The sequence below is a fragment of the Plasmodium sp. gorilla clade G2 genome (assembly GCF_900097015.1).
Source record: "Plasmodium sp. gorilla clade G2 genome assembly, chromosome: 14".
Classification (NCBI taxonomy): domain Eukaryota; phylum Apicomplexa; class Aconoidasida; order Haemosporida; family Plasmodiidae; genus Plasmodium; species Plasmodium adleri (nom. inval.).
In genome coordinates this window covers 2,107,697-2,129,720 of record NC_041706.1, presented here as the reverse complement: position 1 = coordinate 2,129,720, position 22,024 = coordinate 2,107,697, and the positions used below count along the sequence as shown (strand labels likewise).

Sequence of the window (22,024 nt, the reverse complement as noted above, 5' to 3'; positions counted from 1 at the left end):
ATAAGCAATATATTGTGTTATTAAATATTATATTATATTTTTTTTTTTTCATTTTTATAAATTAATAAAAGCTACATATATTTAAAACATACATATATATATATATATATATATATATATCTTTGAATCTACTAAGGTTAAAATTTTGACGGTTAAACAAATATATATTGCATACATGAAAATTTTATGCTCATAACATAATTTTTATACTTGATTCTCTAAACATGAAATAAAAAACTATGGCACATTTAAAATTAAAATAATAAAAAATCATACATATATATATTTTTTTTTTAAAAAACAATAGCATAATGTATACCAGGATAAATGTTTTATCTAAAAATAGGAACCTTGCTAATTACATAAGAATGTTCTCAAGTCCCATGTATATGAATATATGTATAAACCATTTTGTAAATAAATTAATAAATGTATATTCAGAAAAAAGTATAAATTTTACGACCCTTTCTTCCGACGCAGTAAAGGCAATAACGAATTTAAAAGAATCTGTAAAAAAACCAGATAAAAAGAAAAAAAACATTACAAGAGAGACACTTAAAAATTGTCAAGGGCATAAGAGAAGATACAAATTATTTGGTGATAGAGAAGAATTTCATAATATAGATAGAGATAAAAATAATTTAATAATTGAACCTACAGATAGTTTTCGAGCTGTTATAACTACATCTAAAAATAATGTACATATTCAAGTTGTAAATAAAAGTAAAAATTACAAAACCATATTTGGTTCCTTTGCTGGAAATGTTGGTTTTACAAAGACATTACAACAAAGCGAAAGATGTGCATATAGAATAGGTGAAAATATAGCTAAAAAATGTAGAAGACTTGGGATTTTTTCAATTGATATAAAATTTAGAAGAATAATGAGGGTAGAAACTGTTTTGCAAGCTATGTATGCAAATAATCTTAATATAACACAAATAATACATGAACCCAGATTACCAAAATGTGGATTAAATGCTTCTAAGCCTAGAAAGAGAAGACGTGTATAGGAAAAAAAAAAAAAAAAAAAAAAAAAAAAAAAAAAAAAAAAAAAAAAAAAAAAATTTATGTCATTATTATTTTTATGTAATATGAATAGATAATATTGATTTACCACTGTATTGTCTTATGCAAATATTTAAACATGTTTATATGTATTTACAAATATTTGAATATTTTTACCTATATTTTACATTTATGTTTATTTATATATATATATATTTTTTTTTTTTGTGCATTTTTTAAAATTTATTTTTAATTTGTTTTATCTAATATTGTTTTTTTTTTTATTTTTTTTTTAAGTCGAATTTTATTATAATATAATTATAAAAATAAATAAATAAATAAATACATGTATATATAATCATAAATGTTTAATAAATGATTAATTATTATAATACATAAAAAATTAATAATATACTTATATTTTACCATAAAAATTAAATGTAGTAAATTTTGAAAATAAATGAGAAATTTTATACATTTTATAGTAAATTAAAGATAAAGTAAAATAAAATATTATAACATGATATTATATACAAAGTAAGAAAAAAAAAATTAAATATCGGTTATATTAATTAAAAATATATATATATATATATATATACATATATATATTATATTATATTTAATATATATTTTGATTATTTTGATTATTTTGATTATTTTGAATATTTTTGTATCATGTTAAAACTTTTTCTCTATAATTTTTAATAGCATGTTTGATGGCATCTTCTGCTAATAAACTACAGTGTATTTTTACAGGTGGTAAACTTAAATGTGATGCGATATCATTATTTTTAATTTTTAATGCTTCGTCAATTGTTTTTCCTTTAATTAATTCAGTTGCATAAGAACTACTAGCTATAGCAGACCCACAACCAAAAGCCATAAATCTTGCATCTTTTATAACATCATTTTCAATTTTTAATTGTAACTTTATAACATCTCCACATGATGCTTTTCCAACAATTGATGTACCAATATTTTTCTCGCTCTTATCAAAAGACCCAACATTTCTGGGTTTATTAAAATGATCTTTTACATGATCACTATAATTACGTACTAAATTATAATAACATTTATTCACATTATTTTCATTCAAACAATTTGTATATAAACAAATACAATTCTTTCCTTTAAAAAAGTTACACAAAATTTTGCTCTTCATTGTTTTTATATATTATATGTCCTAAAAATGTATACTGTTTATATATCATCATGTAATATTTTTAATACTTAAAGGTATTATTTTAAGTATACTTCTACATATATATAAGATATAAATATTATTATATATTTTCACATAAAAATAAATATATATATATATATTATATATTTTGAATAAAAAAAAAAAAAAAAAAAAAAAAAGAAACTTATAAACGAAACATAATATATATATATATATATATTATATATTTAAAGTAATCTTTTATATTAATGTTAAAAATACAAAAAAAAATAATATAAAAAAAGAGATGAAAAAAAAAAGAAAAAAAAGTTACCTTATTTTGCTATATATTATATATTTGTATGCATTATATATATATATAAAATGATTTATTTATATATTTTTAAAACAGAAAAAAATGATAAGTGATATAAATACAGAATTATAAGAATATCAAATAAATAATTGCCACAAAATTTTTATTATAAAAATATATAAATAAATATATTTAAAAAAAAGAAAAAAAAAAAAAAAAAGAACATATTTATATTAAAATAAATTAAAAAATAAAATTATTCATGTCATATAAATATAAATATAAAATTATAGTTATATATATTTATCATATTATTTTTTTATTGCATATATATATATGATATATTTTATAATATTATATATAATTATATTCATTATATAAATAAAACATTTAAGGAATAAAAAGTTTTAAGGGACAATTTTAAAAAGATATATAAAAAAAAAATAAAAATAAATATAAATAAATATATGATATATTTTTATATTAATATTTATTCATTTTATGATTTTTTTTTTACTTTTCAAATTATGACATTATATTTAATTATATTTCATTTTTGAAGAAAATAATAATTCAAAATATTTTCAATTTCGAAAAGAACCAACTTTTAATTTTTTTTTTTACAAAAAATGTGAAATTTCTTCAATAAATAAAATAAAGTAAAATATCAAGAGAAAAAAAAAAAAAAATTATTATAACATATATTATAAAAATATATGTTATTATTATGATGTTGTCTAATAATGTAGGATACATGAAATATTATATAATGTATATATAAAAACATTTTTAGCGCGCATGTTTTGCTTTATTTCTTTTTATAAAAATAATTACATGTATAATATTTTAAATGTTCTTCAACACATATATATTATATATATATATATATATATATATATATATATATATATATTTTGTTAAAAATAAATAAAATGTAACATTTATGTTGTATGTTTATATTTAACTATAAATATAATTTTTTGTTGAGAAAATGAAAAAATTAAAAAAAAAATGGTCTATAATTTTTTAATTTAAAATATTCCTTTTTTAATTAAAAATGTTCCCTTTCATCAAAATAAATATTCATATTTTAAAAGTTTCATAACAATATATATATATAACATATATTTTATATTTATATAAATTTTTTTCTATTTTTTCTCTTTTTCTTTCCATTGAGGTTATTATAAAAAAAAAAAAAATAAAAATAAAAATAATATATATATAATAATAAATATATAAAAAAACACACTCATATATATATATATATGTGTGCATGCATTTTGGTCGTTCGTCCTACATATTAATTTTATATAGTCAAACTAAAAAATGGTTTTTGAATATATAAGAATAGAGCTAAAAGTAGAAATATAGCTGTAAAGAAAAAAAAGAAGAAAAAAAAGCGAAAAAATAAAAATGGGATACATAATAAGATGAATATGAATAATAAGAATGCGAATGTATATCCATTAATTGAGATGAATCGCAATTGGTTCTGTTATTTCTATTAGATATTTTTCAACACTTTCTCCATATTCTTGTGGGTTTTGTTTAACTAAAGGTAATAATGTATTTCTAATGGTTGTATGATATTCATTAAGTTCTTTAATTTCTTGATTTGTTAAGAGTGAAAAGTCTAATAATTTTTTTTCATATGGGTACATGGTTAAATCATCAAATGAAAGATATTCAGTTGTATCTGTAATTTCTTTGCTAATAACATATTGCATATTTTCTATACGAACACCAAATTTATCTTTCATATAATATCCTGGTTCATTTGAGAGTACCATATTTTTTTTAAGAGGGGCACCACCTACTGGTCCTATAGAACAACCACCTTCATGAACATTAAGAGTTAAACCAACACCATGACCAGTACCATGATTATAATCCATAAAATTATTGAATAAATTTTCACGTGCAATAAAATCTAAAGCTGATGAATTAGTATATGAAGCAAAGATAACTTTTCTTAAACGTAAATGTCCTTTTAATACTAATGTATAAATTCTTTTTTCTTCAGGAGTTGGTTCACCAAAATGTGTTGTTCTAGTTACATCAGTTGTTCCATGAAAATATTGTCCTCCTGAATCTAAAAGATAAATAGCTGGTTTAATTTTTGCATTAGTTTTGTCTGTACATTCATAATGTATAACAGCTGCATTTGAACCACTTGCTGATATAGTTGAAAAAGATGGGAAAATGAAATTTTTTTTGGTTGATCTGAAATAATCTACTTTATGTCTTAAAGACATTTCTGTTTCATTAAATAATTCTTTTGTTTTTCTTTTTTGTTCACACCAATGGAAAAATTGTAATAAAGCAAGACCATCTAATATATGTGCTTCTTTCATATTATCAATTTCTATATCATTTTTTACAGCTTTTAAATTAACTACTGGTGAATTTTGTAAAAGAACATTCTTTTTATCAAAAAGTTTATATATCATTAAATTAATATATGGACTTAATGATATATCATACTTTTTAAAATCAGGATTATCATCATTATGTTTTGGTATTGATGGTATAACAACATCTCTTAGATATGGTACAACTTCTTCATATTCTTTTACAATAACTTTATTAATTTCTAAAAGATTTTTAACTTCAGCTGTTAAATTTTTTACTTTTGTAAAAAAGACAATTTTAGAAAAATCTTGTTCTTCTCTATCAAATTGAAATAATAAATATGAATAGAATAATGGTGAATATTCATAATCATAACCTCTTAAATTTAAAAGATAAGCAATTTCATCTAATTCGGATAAAAGTAAATTATCTACATTCTTAATATCATACATAAGAGATTGTTTTAATTTATCAATTTTTTCACCTGCACATGCACCATTAAATTTTCTATCATGTATATATAATGATTTATTATTAATTGGATAATCTTTAACTTCAACTAATGATTTTTCTAAAACAAGAAAATTTAAAATATTTTCATCCTTCTTATTAACATCATGAAAATTATTATTGTATATAATTTTTTCTATAATTTTTTTTTTGGGATATGCATTCAAAACTGCTTTTCTTAATTTCTCATAAAATACAACACTTGTGTTCTTTCCATCAAATGCAATTGTATTAAATTCCATAGAAGAAATCGTTTCAAATATTTCATCCCTATTATCAATTCTACTAATCTTTAAAGTAAATAAATTTTGATCTAATTCATTCATGGCTTGTAATTCATATAATGCATTCACATATAATATAGGTTTATCTTTTGTTACTATTAATATACCATCAGCACCACTATAATTTGTAATTTTTACTATTTTCTTATCTTTCTCATTTATTATCTCAGAATTGTGTTCATCACTATTGATTAAAATATATACATCAATATTATTCTTCTTCATAATATTTCTTAATTCTTCTAATCTGGCAGCAGGATTATCACCCATCATGTTAACATTAACATTAGTATTATTATTTACCATTTTGCTATTATATATATTATTATATATATTTGAACCACTATATATTATATTCTTATTATTATCTTGATTCTCACTCAAATTATTATTCTCGAAATTTCTCTGATATTTTTTCGAGAAAAAATTTTGGGCTATCTTATTATTATTATTCTTATCACTACTTTCTTCACTTTTATTTACACTATCAGATCCGCTAGTAACGCCACTAAAATAGGAATTTTTAAAATTATTTAAATAAGCCAATGCTAAATTCTGCCTTTTACCCTTATTAAAAATATTTAAATGGAATACCATTAAAAATATAAAAACACACAAAAGAAAATTCAATTGCATATTTAAAAAAAAAAAAAATAAAAATTAAAAAAAAAAAAAAAAATTAAAAAAATAAAAATTAAAATAAAATAATATATCTACACATATATAATAATATATATATATATACAAATATATATTACATATATGTGTATAATATAATATAACATATATGTGTTTCTACTTAGTTTATATTCACAATATAATAATTTTATATTAATATTTTATTAACACGCATTTTTCACTTTAACACATATATGGTATATATATAGAGATATATATATATATATGTATATATATTTTTATATTAACTAGGTATTATTATTATTATATATAATTAAATTTATAATATTAATTTTCTTAATTATTATATTTAATAATATTCATAACGCTTTTCTAATTATAAAATAAAATAGATATATTTAAAATATATATAGAAATGTATTATAAATATTATAAATATTTTAATTCAATATATTTATATATTATGCCATTTCAAAGTTAAAGTTCTACATTTATTTATATATAGATCGAAGAAAAAAAAAAAATATATATATAAATATATACATATATAAATATTATGAAATCATAAATGATAGATTTTTTTTTTTTATATATTATATTATATATATATATATATATATTTAAAAACTATTTAATTATATATATATAGTATATATTTTTTTCTTTTTCTTTTTTTTATACAATAATATAATAATATTATATAATAAAACGTGTTCAGTTCAGCTTCTATATCAAATAAAGAAAAACTTAAACTATAAAAGAAAACTATTATTTTTATATGTATATAAAATAATTAATATACAAATATATTGATAATAAATATATAAATTCAATATAAAAAAATTATATAATATATATAATAATATCATATATATAGAAAAATATATATGATTAATTTTAATGAGAACAAAAATTTTATATATAATAAGAAAAAAAGCAGTATATGATATATAATATATAATATATTATATCTTCATTATGTAGGAATAAAAATATGTTAGTTCTCTTAATATTTTATAAAATATTATAATATATATATAAAATATATATATAATATAATGCAGTGAGAATGTAACTATTTTTTTAAAATATCGATTCCTAGGCTTATTTATATATATACTATATAAATAATATATATATTATATATATAATATATATGTTATATAATTTGTTTCTGCTATTTTTTTATTTTTTTTTCTTTGAATGAACTAATTATTAAAAATATTTATAATATTATATATTTATAAATATGTTCAAAAAAAAAAAAAAAAAAAAAGATCTATAGATTTCTTTTATTTTTTTTTCTTAGTTATATTTTTTTCTTTTTATATATTTAATAATATTATAATATATATATATTATTTATTATTTATAGGTATATTTTTATTTATTTATTTTTTTTTCTAAATTGTATTTTTCATATATATTCTTCTACTCCTTTAAGGATATTTTATATAGGAAGGAAAAAAAAAAAAAAAAGAAAAAAAAAATGGCAATTTAAATTTTTCGTGTTTCAATAAAATGGGATAATTTTATTACTATAATGAAATTATAGTTACTATAAAAAAAAAAAATTAATACCTACAAAAAATATAATTTAACTAACAACATCATATATATATATATATATATATATGTAATTTTATTATGTGGGAAAATAAGAAAAACAACATATATTATAGAATAAATAAATATATAATATATGTAAAAAAAAAAATAAAAATAATAACATATAAAATAAGTTAGATATTAATTTATGTGAGTTATAAAAATAAAACATTATTATTAAATCCTTTTAATGTTATTCATAGAATATGATTATTATATATTAGAAAAATAACATTTCAAATATAATAGTAATAAGGTTATTTATATATTTTCCCTTGTTCAATATATATATAATATTCATTTGATTAATATATATGTATATATTTATTTGTGAGAAAAAAAATTAGTGCAATTATAATGTTATATATATATATTTATCTGTGGTTTCATGTTATTTTTTTTTTTTTCTTTCTTTCAATTAAAACCTTTTTATATAATATTATATTTTTTTGTTTATATTTTAAGATTATTATAATAAAATAAGATGAAAGCATATTATTTTTACAATTTAAAAATATATTATATTTTATTTTGTTTTATGTTTTTATATTTAATATAGTATATTTTGATAAATAATTATAAAAAGATGGTTGAGGTGGTAAAAAATTTAATAAATTAATTGTAGCATATGAAAATATAGATACACATATGTGTTATCATATTGTTAGTATAAAAAAAAAAATAAAAAGTAAAATAATTTTATACATTATATTTTATAATAAGTTATAGACTTATATTTTTTTATATCTACATTTATTCCATTCGTTGTTGTTATTTTTATATCTTTTTTTCCCTCTTCATTATATATATTAGAAATATTTTGACGATTAATATATATATATATATATATATATATATATATATATATTTATATTTATATATTTATTTATTTATTTATTTACTTTATCTTTATATTAAAGATAGCATATGTGTAGTTTATTTATTTTTTTTTTTTTAATTTGATTTATTTAAAGTACAACTTTTGTTTTAAAAAAATGCTTGGTTATATATTATGAAAGGGCACTTTATCATTTTTTAATTTTGTATGATAAAATATTGTATTATTTTCCATCTGATGAGAGATTGCATTGTTATTATTATTAAATGTTATATTTGATGATATAATATTATTATCACAACAATTATGTTTACACATATAAAATAAAGGTTAGAGGAAAGAATAGGGTTTTTATGAATTATAAAATGAGAACGACAAGAATGTTTAACACATTTATCTATATTGTTATTATTTTTGGTATAAATATTTATTTGTTCAAATTTATGTTCATTATATATATATATATATATATATATTATCATGGTTATGTTTTTTATTTTTTGATAATTTCATCTGTCTTATTAGAAAAAGTTCCTTCTTCAATTTTATTTTTATCTTCCATTGTTATAATTACATGTCGCGAATATATATTTGCATGGCTTGCTAAATTTCTGATAATTTTATTTAACAAAAGATCATAAGCTGTTTTTATAAAATTTTTATGTTTATTTATTAATTGTGTATTTATATATTGTTTATTTATATTATACATTTTAGTTATTTTATTTATAACCATATCTTTATAATAAGAATTATTTTTTTTATATATTATATATTTGTACCAACATGTATTACAATCAATTAAATTACAGGTAGTAGTTGAGTTATTATTTGATGAGATGATTTTCATAGGATGTTGAGTAAACCATATATGATTTTTAATATTATTTATTGTAAAACGTTTTTTAAAATTTACATTTAACATATTTTGTAATAAATGTTTTGCATTTATAGATACATAAGGTTCAAAATGTAAGATGCCTTTTATTATTTGTGTAAATAGTTTATTCATATCACTATTATTAAAAGGAAGATGGTGGTTTAATAATAAAAACAAAATAATACCTAAGGACCACACATCTGTTAATTGAGCTTCATATTTTTGTCCTAATAATATTTCAGGAGATGTATAAAAGGGAGAACCACATGAAGTTGTTAATAAACAATTTTTTTTATAAATTGTTGAAAGACCAAAATCTATTAATTTCACATTATTATTATTATCTAATAAAATATTTTCTGGTTTTAAATCTCTGTGTACTATTTTTATTTTATGTAAATATTCTATTGCATTTATTAATTGATATAAAATCCTCCTAGCATTATTCTCATTAATATTATTATTATTATTATTATTATTATTATATATATAAGTTAGTAGGTTACCATTTTCTATATATTCTAATATCATATATATATTATTTTTATTTTGATATACATCATAAAATTTACATATATGATTATGATTAATATTTTTATGTATTTCTATTTCTTTTATTATTTTATCATAATTTATAATTTCAATTAACTTTTTTTTATTCAATATTTTTATAGCAACAATTTCGTGAGTATATATATGTATACCTAAACAGACTTTACCAAAAGTACCTTTCCCTATTTTTTTTTTTGTCACAATATAATTTCCAATTTCTTTTTTTTTATTTTTTACTACAATAATTTTATATTTACTTTTTTTACTTTCTTCTAAATATTCATTTGGTTTTATATACATATTCTTCCTATAATTTGTAGATGAATTTTTTTTATCCTTATGGATATCACACATACGTTTTTGTTGTTTATATATATTAGTAGACAAATCATTCAAATATATATTTTCACTTACATTGATTATATTATTTCCTTTATTATTTATCTTACTTTTGTGTGCATGATTCAATATTATTTTATTTAATTCTTTGATATTCTTTTTATTTATAAAATTTGGACTCAGAATAATATTTCTTATTTTACACTTCCGTATAGGTGTGTTTAACATGCATATATTAGATTTTATTAATTCCTTATTATCTTTATTATATTTCCTCTTATTATTAATATTATTATTTTTGGTGTACTTGGCATTTTTTAAAAAAACACTCTTTTGAATATTATATAAATTTTTATTGCAACATACATTTTTATATATATTGCTACCACTTTTATGAGTATTAAAATTTTTGGACATACCTTTTACATTTATATTATATTTATGTATGTCTTTAATTTTAATTTTACTTTTATTATAAATATTGTTATTATCCTTATGATTATATTTATAGGATTCCATATTTTTTATACTATTATTATTTAATTTATTATATATAAACAATTTTGTTTTTCTTATATGTTCACTTTTCCTTTTTATAATATTATTTTTAATGTCATCATTTTTTATTTTATTATATGATGATCTTACAATATCAATATATTTTTTATAACTATCTTTTTTATCTATTATATTAATTGGTCCTCTTTTATTTGAATATGAAAAAACACATTTCTTATTCACCCTATTATCTTTACATAAATGGGTTACTTTGTAGGACGTACTTTTTACATATATATTTTTTATATTTTCATACCCTTCCCTTTTATATTCTACATATTTATCTTGCTCTAATTTATTTTCCTCTTTCTTGTATTTTCCATTATATATATTATTTACTATTTTATTTTTTTTATAACTATCGTTTGGAAGGCGCATACTTTTATTAACTCCAATTTTTTTTAAGCAACATTTTTTGAGGCTAGTATTTATAACACCTATTTGTTTGTTTTCACAATAAAGGGATGACGATGGCATTATATATATATATGAGATAATTGTATGGGTATAACCATAAAAATAAATAAATAAATATATATATATATATAAATATTTACTTATGAAGGATAATATTTTTTTTATTTCATAAAAATATATAATAGTAATAAAAATAAATCAAGACAATATATATATATATATATATATATATTTTTTTTTAAATGATAAATATAATATATATATTTTTTTTTTTTTTTTTTTATTTTATAAAAAAAATATATATATATTTATACATAAATATATACTTACATGCCACCACTTATTATACATATATATATATATAATATGTACAAATTTGCACATTTTTATTTTATTTATTTTTTTTTTTTATTTTTATTAATCTAAGATATTCTTATCAACATTTTATTTACATAAAATAAAAAGGATTAATTTATTAAGGTCTTTTATATATAAGCATAAAACCAAAAGAATAGAACATATTTTTATTATTTAATATTAAAATAGACATCCTGTGATAATAAATACATAAAATAAGAAACCATCCATATATATATTATCAAAATATACATAAATAAATACACATATATATATAGCATATTTATTCATCTACATTTTGATTATACCATAATAAATATGCTTTTATTGAAAATTAGTAAAAGGTTAAGGAATAAAGAAAAGTAGGAAGAAAACTTTTTTTTTTTTTTTTTCTTTTTTTTTTTTAAATTGTAATATTTAAGAAAGAATGTTCTTATATTAAAATGATAAAATGATATAATAAAATATTTTAATTCGTTAAACAGAATAAATCAAAAAAAAAAAAAAAGAAAAAAAATTAACCATACGTTCCTTAATGCTATACATATATATATATAGTATGTATGTTTATATTTTAACCTATAAATATAATAAAATAATATTACAACATTTACCTTGAATATTATATCAAATGGAAAATTATTAAAAATAATAGGCTTATTTATTATTCATAAAAATAAGGAAAAACCAACAATCGAAATATATATTTTTATTAAATAAATCAAAAAAAAAGTATGTATGAAATAATGTTTTTTTTTTTTTTTTCATATATATTTATTTGTAATTTTAAAAGCAATTCTACTATGTAATAATATAATATGTAAAAAAAAATATATAGTTTTTTTTATTTATATATACTAATATCATATATATTAATATAATATAATATAATATTTATTTTGTATATATATTTACCATTACATGTTATGTAATACCCTTTATAGGTTATATTTATATAAAAACAACAAATAATAATATATATATATATATATTATATATAATATGTAATATTTAATATTATTTTAAAAATTTATTTATAAAATATATAGTATAAATAAATTATTCATATTTTATACATGTACATTTATAATAAATATGAAGAATAAGCTTTTAATTAAATAAAATAATGTTGTTGTATTGATATATATATATATTAATAAAATTTTTTTTTTTTTATAAATGATTCACATTTTCTAGTTCTATATTTTATAATATATTTCTTATTTATATTATAATATTAAAAAAACGATATATCTCAAATATAGAACGGGAAAACAAATTAAAAAATAATAATAAAAAATATATATATATAATATATATATAATTTTTTTGTTATATCTCAAAACAATATTGTAATGTTTAAGGATTATGTTTTTTTTTTTTTTTATAAATAAATAGAAAAAAAGCATATTTATTTATATAAAGAATTTTTATATTTATTAATATTATATTTATGTTTTAATTAAAATATTATTAAAGTAAATTAAGGGGGAATAATTTGATAGGAAAAATATTATAAAATATAAAAATTAATGTGGTCCGTATAATTGTAACAGAATTATTATAAAAATAATAAATAACTATAAAATAATTTTCTGCAATATATATATATATATATATATATATATATATATATATATATATATATTTATTTATTTATTTATATATTTAATATATTATTAATTATAAAAAGTATAAATAAAAGTAAAAGTTTAATATGGAAGAAGGAAGGAATGACGGGAGGAATAGCCTTGTTTTGGTTTCTTTAAAACGAGGATTAAATAAAAGTAATATAAATTTTATTGAGGATGATGAGAAATATAATGCGGAGATATTGAAAGGTCATCTTCGAGATTTAAAAAAGTTGAAAGAAAAAGTTATAAAAAAAAGAAATGAATCAAAAAATATAATAAAAAGAGATCTTGATGATTTTCTATTTGATCATGTACAAACAAATTGTAATTTTGATAATTTTTATGATAATTGTTTAGAAATTATAGAAAGATATTTATATATGTATAAAGATTTAAATGATATTATGATAAATGGTCAGAAAAAATATATGCGTAATGAAAAGTGTAATGACAATGAATCTGTTAATAATAATGATAATTATGGTAGTAATAATAATTTACCATCTGAATCTTATTATAATGATAATAAACAGTTATACAATATGATAAATAATAATTTATTTATACACAATAACAAATTTATTTTTGATTATGATGATGATAGTGAAATTTATACTTCAAGTGAAGAGGAAATTATTATTGATAAAAAAATTAGAAATAATTTTATTAAAGGTAAAAATAATCAAGATAAATTAAATACTAATATAAAAAACAATTTATCACACAATACAAATGATAATTGTAATATTAAATTAAAACAAAAAAGAGGAAAAGATAATCATATATATAAACAAAAGAAAATAGACCTATTAAATAGATATCCTATATATTTAAGAGAATTAATAAAAATTATGAAAACATCAAAAAAGAGAGAAAAAAGAATTTTGCAAATTAATTTTTTTAAAAAAAATATGGAACATGCAGATAAATTTAATTTAAATAAACTCTTTCATAAATTATATTTATCTAACTCTTATGAGAATAATAAAAAATATGTAGAAAAAAAAAAAAGGAGAATATTATATAGAATGGTTAGATATAACTTGTTAGATTATATTTATAATAATCATGATGCACTTCTCGAAAAATTATTAATAAAAAATAGAAACAAACTTGACACATATAATAAAAATGATCACCATAATAATATTATTTTAGAACATGTAAAAAAATTATTTCAGTCTCATGAATGTAACAATAAATCTATCAAAGGTTGTAAAAAATGTAAAGAAAATGTGAAATTACTTTTTTATATTCTTATACAAGAAAATTTAAATTATTCTCCTCTTGGTGAAACGGAAAAGTGTAATAATAATTCTCCGAATTTATTAACACATATTTTTATGAAAAATAGACATTCAGAAAGTATAAAAAAAAATAAAAATAAAAATAATATTAGTGAATATACAAATACAATAATAAAACCAATTAATGTGGATTATGAAATATCATATCATGAAAATATGAGTATATATATGTTATCAAAAAATAATATTTTCTGTCATATATTACATGAAAATTATATAAAAGAAAATTTTAATGATTTATTAATAAGAATTAAAAATGGAAGTATAGGTTATAATTTGTTACATCTTATATTTAATAAATATAAAAGTGCTAATTTTTTAAATTATAAAAAATTAAAACGTACAATAGAAAACAATTTTAAAGGAAACACCAACAACAACAACAACAATAATAATAATAATAATAATAATAATAATAATAATAGTAATAGTAGTAATAATATCAATTCTTCAGGACGTTCTCTTCATATCAGTAACAATTTCTATGACATATTAAAAAGCAATATAACTAATGATGAAAATTATTCTTCCGTCTTTTTTGATAAATTATTTCATAATTTTTATGATGTCTTGTATACAGATAAAAACAATTACGTAAAAGAAAGTAAGTCGCAAACGAAAAAAGATATAGAAATTGTTAATCTAGGAGAAGAAGACACAGATATGGAAGAACTATATCATTTGGATGAACAGAATAATTTAAAACCTATAATAAATAATAGAAATATAATAGAAAGACAAAGCATTCAAATGAATAATATGAGAAATTCAATAAATAATATGAGAAATTCAATAAATAATACGAGAAATTCAATAAGTAATATGAGAAATTCATTAAGTAATATGAGAAATTCTATAAATATAAGAAATATGAATTCTCTATCATTAAACGAAATTTATAAAAATTATATAAATATTAAAAAAATAACCAATATTGATGAACAATTTATTGATGATACGTGGGATAATTCAAATAAAACCGCATCAAAATATCATTTTATTAATAAAGAAAATATACATATGAATGATAAACAATTTGAAAATATAAATTATAATTTATTCGATACATATCTAAATAAAATTAATAATCAAGTTGCTGTTGTTGTTGATAGTGATGATTCTGATGAAGATGTAAAATGTAATTATGGAAAAGCTAAAAATTTAATAAATTTCTTAAAAGGTAAATCATATAAAACATTAACAGATCTTCATAGAAATAATGTTATAGAAACATATAAAATTAATCATATAAAAAAAAATTTCATTGTACACCCTTTAATTAATTCAAAATATATAGGATTTAAAATTAACTGTAATGATATAGCAAATAGAAATATAGATATTTTCTGTATTAATAATTATGAATATGTAAATGCATATAAAAATACCATAGAATATTTGAAAAATAATTTAAGTACTGATATAAAAAAAAATTATACTGATTATAAAAATATGAAAAATCAATTATCATCTAGAAGAAAAAGATCTATAAATGATATGGAATATAATAATCTTAACCACAACAACAATAATAATAATAATAATAATAAAAATTATATAAATAATAAAAACAAATATAATATTAATGAATATATTGTTATTATTGATGAAAATGTAGAAGAAGAGAAATATAAAATTGATATTTATAATTACTCAGAATTATCAGCTTATATTGTTAATTCAAAAGAAGAAAAGAAAAAAGAATATTATTCTAATTTTATAAGAAATGAAATTTATTCACATAAATGGATTAATAGACTTCAATTTAAATTACAAAATTATTGTAATTTATATAAAAATAGCTTTTTCAAAAAAAACCATATGAAATTAATAAAAGATTATTTATATGGAATAATTATTAATTCTTATTATGAAAATATTTATGATGTATCTTTAAACTTGCTATTAAGTAATCATTATAATCATTTTGATTTATCAAAACACCACATTTTAAAAAATATTAGTTTTAATATAAAACAAATATATGAACAACTCATTAAAAATGTAAGAAGTGATATATTAAATAATCAATATATAAAAAATGAATATTATAATATAACCGAACAAAATTTACAAATAAAAGTAAACGAATATTTATTAAATTATAGATGGAATAGTGAAAATAGCAAATTTTTTGATACACTTATAGATAAATATAGACATATATTATTATATTATATTTTATATACATATCCTAAATTTTTATATATTTTTAATATAATAAAAATAAAGCATTTTAGAGAAGAAATCAAATTAGCTTTACCAGAACAAGAAGATGAACATGTAAAAGAAGCTCAAAAAGATTATACATCTCAAAGAAAAATGTTAAGGAGTGCAAAAAATAATCAGTTAGAAATAAATAATGAAGAGACAAAACCATTTCAAGTTGATTTTTATTTACCTTTCTATATAAAAAATAGAAAAGATAATAATATATTAAATTCATTTTCTTTACAAAGTTTATTATTAGTTGGTTTTTATGAATCTTTTGAAACCTCATTGTTTTCAAGTATATTATATGAACAAACTAATATTGAAACTGTCAAAAATGAAATTCATCCTTTATGTTTTAAAATGATTTTATATTTTCAGAAAAATACATCATTTTTAATTAAAAAGAAATTAGCAATAAAACAATTATCAATTCTATTTTGTATTTTAAATTCATATCTATCCTTTGCAACATTACAACATGCTGCTTTTTACACACCAAGAAATTTATCCAAATTTTTAATTTTTAAAAATAGCCAAAAAGAAATTAATAGGCTAAATGAATTATTTTCAAGTGGAAATTATTATTTCCCCACAACTTTTCTTCATAAATTTTTAGACACCTTTTTACTTAAAAAGGATAATGCTTATATAATGACAGAACAATATAAATGTAAACTGATGGTATATATATTATTAATACAATTGTGCTTAACAGATAATGCCTTACCTTTAAGTTTGTCATTAATAAATAGAAATACAGGACTTATATTACGTAAATTACATTTTTCAATAAAAGATAAAAATATAATAACTTTTAATTTGAATGAATAAAAGTTATACAAATATACGATTAAAAAAAAAAAGAAATAAATGATTCTTTTTTTTTTTTTTTTTTTTTTATGTTAATTAATTGTTTTTAAGAATTCATCTTTTATTCAATATTTAAATTGGCTACATGGAGATTTTTTATCATTATTATTTATATATATATATATATTTTTTTTTTTTCCAAAAATGAAACTAGCTATTTTTTTTTTTTTTTTTTTTTTTTTTTCATTTATACAGTAATTATTTTAGCTATTTATTGATATATATTTTTATTTTTAATATTCCTTTTTAATGTCAAATTAACTACTTAAAATTTTATATACCAATTCGTTTTAATATTTCTGTTGAAATATTATTGTCTATTTGAAAATTTTGAATTACCATACAACAAGTAATATCAATTTTTATTGAACATAATATAGATACAATAATTTTATTAATCATTATAAAATATGAATTGACCAAAAGTAACTAAATTATAAAAAAAAAAAAAAAAAAAATGAAATAATAAAATATAAAAATATAAAAATTTTATAAACCAAAAAAAAATCAAAGAAATTAAAAATATATATTTTTTTTTGTGTACATACAAACTACTGTCGTATATATATTATATCCTATTTAATGTATTCTAATAATTCATTTTCTCTTTCTAACAACTTCTTCGTATCTTATAGTTTCGTTGTCTTCATTAATATAAGCAATAATTGCCTAGACAATTCAAAAAAAAAAAAAAAAAAAAAAAAAGGAAAATAAAAAAATATAAAGGAAAGTATATCATAACATATAAATCATAAATTGTGATATAAATAAATTTTTTTTTTTTTTTTAATGTGATTTACCTTTTTTTTAACACTTTCACATATTCTAACAATTATATTTTTTTCTTTCTCATTTAAGCAAGTATTTTCCTCCTTTATAAAAACTAGAGCAAATCCATGTTCTTCATGAACATTATCTAAAAATAAGATTTATAAAAATAAAAATTTATATAATTTTTAATTTTTTTTTATTTTTTTTGGTAATTTATATGGTTTATAATATTGCTTGAAGCTTTACTTTTATATAGTACAAAATCTGCTCCATATTTAAAACCATCAAGTACAATGAAAAGTTTATTCAAATCATTGAAAACTATTTCTCGTTTTCTATTTTTAAGTATCATTTAAAAGAAAAGTAGAAAAGATAATAAGTAAATTATAATTATATCAAATTCATATTGAAGAATATTTATTTTATTTTATTTTTATATAATAGTACATAAATTATTTAATCCATGTGTAAAAATATGAGAACACATATATGTAATTTTCACTAAATGGAATAATATATATATTTTTTTCAAAAAGGAATAAATAAATAAATATAAATATATATCTATGTATATACTTTATTTTGTTATAAATTTATAAAACAAAAAAAAAAAAAATTTGAAATAGAAAATTCAATTACATTAAAAAAAAAATATATTAAAAAGTAGGAAATTTTAGTATATAAGGTAAAAATATACATAATTTTATAAAATTAAGCAAATACAAGTGAAAGTAAATTCAATAATAATATAAAAAAAAAATTATAATAATTATACATAACTAAAAAAATAAATAAATAAATAAATATATATATATATATATATATATATATATATATATATATATATATAAAGAAAAAAGTACAAAAAAATGTTTGTGAGTACAAATATAATATTATTAAGTATAAAATCAAAAATTAATATTAATGAGGTATGAAGCAATAATATACATCAATACATAAATATATATATATTTATGTGTTCATCCACTTATGTTTATTTTTTTTAATTCAATTACAAATTTATGAATATACATTGCCAATTTTGAGGGTATATTAAAATATATATATATATATATATATATATCATATTTTTTTTCAATCATTATTTTCAAGAGTTGTGTACTCTTCCTCAGTAGCAAAAGAGGCTTGAACTTTTCTTCCTGCAAATGTTCTACCTTTGAATGTATTAAGAGCATTTTGCGCCTGATCTTTTGATTCATATTCACAATAAATTTTGACAGCAAGTGCATCAAGTAAATTTTTATCAACTATAATATTTATATTTAATAAATTTCCAAATTTGGATGCTTCTTCTTCAATTTCTTCTTTCAAAGTTTCATCTACTTCATCTGGAGTAACTAAATTAGTTAGGTGAACTATTCTGGTACATTCATTTTGTATTGATAAATTATGACCTTTATTATTTGAATCATTATTTTTTAAAATAACTGGTGCTTGTACAATAACCCCACTTCTTTTATCTACTTTTTTTAAAATGAGTGGTGCCTTAATACCTTGTTTATCTTTACCTAATCCTTCTCCTTTTTTCCAACCCATTTTTTCCATCATTCTAGTAGCAAAATCTTTCTTTGAAGTTGTTGTATCTTTCTTATCATCATTTGAATTATATGAATTTTCATTATGATTAATATTATCAAAATTATATGTATAATCATCATGAGATAAATTATTTGACATATTATTATCTGTACTTTTTCTTATATCTCTTTCTTTATTTATTTTTTCTTCATCATATTCATTCAATTTCCTCTTTTTCTCATGATCTAATTCAATATTATTTAATGAATTTATATTATAATTTTTTCTTTCATTATAATTTACATTATTTGTATCTTTCTCTGGAGAATCATCCATTTCTTCCATTTCTAATTTTTTCTTCTGTTCAGCTAGCATAATAATTTTTTTCCTTTTTCTTTCTTTTATTATTTTAATAAGATCATTAGGCTTACTTGGTTCATAATCTTCATTTGCATTTGATATGAAATATTTTTCATATAAATCATATTGAAATGTATCATTTCCAATATTTTCATGATTTATAAGATTATCCATTTGATAATTACTACATTTTGTATTTTTCATATTTGTTTCAAAATTGTTGTTAATAAATAATTCTTGATTATTTTTGTTATTATTTATAGATACTTGTTCATTTTTATAATTATGTTGAATTTTATTTAACCTATCACTAATTTTTTTTAAATCATCTTGAATTGACTTATTTATATTGATAATTTCTATATTAGTACTTTCATTTATTTTTGTTTTCTTTTCTATATTTAAATTATTTTCTTCAACTTTATTTTTGACATTTCCATCTTTCACATGGTTACAGAATATATCTTCTTCATCATCACTTTGTCCTTCATTTTTTTCATCTTCATCTTCATTACTAGAATTTTGTTTTTTCAATTCTTTGTTTTCCTTTTTTATATTTGCAATTTTTTTTTGAACAATAGCTGGAGTTATTAAAAATTTATTGTAATCAATATAATTATTCTTATCTTCATTTATCAAATTTTTCTTTTCATTATTTCCTCCCGTTTTTTTATTACTAGAAACTGGAGGTGGTAAATCACCATACAAACTATCCATTTGTAGTTTTTCATAAAATTATGTATTTTTAACTATTATATGTATGTTCATAATATCAAGGAGTAAAACAAACCATATACATAAATAAAAAAAAATATATATATGAGATATATATAATATATTAATAGATTTTCCAATTATTATAAAAGGCAAATGATAATAATAATAATAAAAATCTTAGCAATTAGGATAATAAAAACATTTTAAGGAATTTATATAATTATATTTCATACTATATTAATTTTACAAAATGAAATATCAAACAAAATATTTTTATATGTTCATATAAATAATTATATTATGTATATATATTTATATAGTATACATATATATTTATATATTAATTTTTTCACATTTTATAACTTTTACTTTTTTTTAATTTTTAATATTAATATATAGTGAGTTATTAGAATTCTAAGTAAATATAAATTTTCTTTAAATTATTATTATTTTATAGGATTCAATATATAATATATAAATATTTTTTTTAAGGAAAAAATAATAAATATATATATATATATATATATATATGCCAATTTAAAAATACATATGATGAATAACATATATGTAGAACTATTTTATATATTTAAATAAAAATACCACAAAAAAATCAAAGGAAGAAAAAAAGAATATATAAAAATAATTTATTGAATTCGGCAAAAAAGAACAAAAATTTCCAGTAAAAAATATTTTTTTATTAGAAAAAAAAAGTTTGTTTTATTTATAAATATGTAATATTATATAAATAATGTTTGTAAAAAAAAAAAAAAATAAATAATATTATAT

At 17.0% G+C, this 22,024-nt stretch overlaps 7 protein-coding genes across 7 annotated transcripts; 2 read left to right on the top strand and 5 right to left on the bottom strand.

Moving 5' to 3' along the window:
- Positions 1-311: 311 nt before the first annotated feature.
- On the top strand, positions 312-1,013 carry PADL01_1454600 (mitochondrial ribosomal protein S11 precursor, putative; the record flags this gene model as incomplete). Its single annotated transcript, XM_028684839.1, has 1 exon — positions 312-1,013. The coding sequence occupies one exon, from the start codon at positions 312-314 to the stop codon at positions 1,011-1,013; it is 702 nt and encodes a 233-aa protein (XP_028540877.1).
- A 671-nt stretch (positions 1,014-1,684) lies between these two features.
- PADL01_1454500 (nifU protein, putative) lies at positions 1,685-2,173 on the bottom strand (the record flags this gene model as incomplete). The annotated part of the gene is made up of 1 exon (XM_028684838.1): positions 1,685-2,173. One exon carries the CDS (start codon positions 2,171-2,173, stop codon positions 1,685-1,687), a length of 489 nt encoding a protein of 162 aa, XP_028540876.1.
- A 1,785-nt stretch (positions 2,174-3,958) lies between these two features.
- PADL01_1454400 (aminopeptidase P) lies at positions 3,959-6,274 on the bottom strand (the record flags this gene model as incomplete). Its single annotated transcript, XM_028684837.1, has 1 exon — positions 3,959-6,274. The coding sequence occupies one exon, from the start codon at positions 6,272-6,274 to the stop codon at positions 3,959-3,961; it is 2,316 nt and encodes a 771-aa protein (XP_028540875.1).
- A 2,942-nt stretch (positions 6,275-9,216) lies between these two features.
- Positions 9,217-11,529, bottom strand: PADL01_1454300 (serine/threonine protein kinase KIN; the record flags this gene model as incomplete). Its single annotated transcript, XM_028684835.1, has 1 exon — positions 9,217-11,529. One exon carries the CDS (start codon positions 11,527-11,529, stop codon positions 9,217-9,219), a length of 2,313 nt encoding a protein of 770 aa, XP_028540874.1.
- A 2,014-nt stretch (positions 11,530-13,543) lies between these two features.
- PADL01_1454200 (conserved Plasmodium protein, unknown function) lies at positions 13,544-17,812 on the top strand (the record flags this gene model as incomplete). Its single annotated transcript, XM_028684834.1, has 1 exon — positions 13,544-17,812. One exon carries the CDS (start codon positions 13,544-13,546, stop codon positions 17,810-17,812), a length of 4,269 nt encoding a protein of 1,422 aa, XP_028540873.1.
- Positions 17,813-18,448: 636 nt separating this feature from the next.
- PADL01_1454100 (tRNA intron endonuclease, putative) lies at positions 18,449-18,974 on the bottom strand (the record flags this gene model as incomplete). Its single annotated transcript, XM_028684833.1, has 3 exons — positions 18,449-18,520; positions 18,652-18,767; positions 18,869-18,974. 3 exons carry the CDS (start codon positions 18,972-18,974, stop codon positions 18,449-18,451), a joined length of 294 nt encoding a protein of 97 aa, XP_028540872.1.
- A 743-nt stretch (positions 18,975-19,717) lies between these two features.
- On the bottom strand, positions 19,718-21,238 carry PADL01_1454000 (RNA-binding protein, putative; the record flags this gene model as incomplete). The annotated part of the gene is made up of 1 exon (XM_028684832.1): positions 19,718-21,238. One exon carries the CDS (start codon positions 21,236-21,238, stop codon positions 19,718-19,720), a length of 1,521 nt encoding a protein of 506 aa, XP_028540871.1.
- Positions 21,239-22,024: the final 786 nt, after the last annotated feature.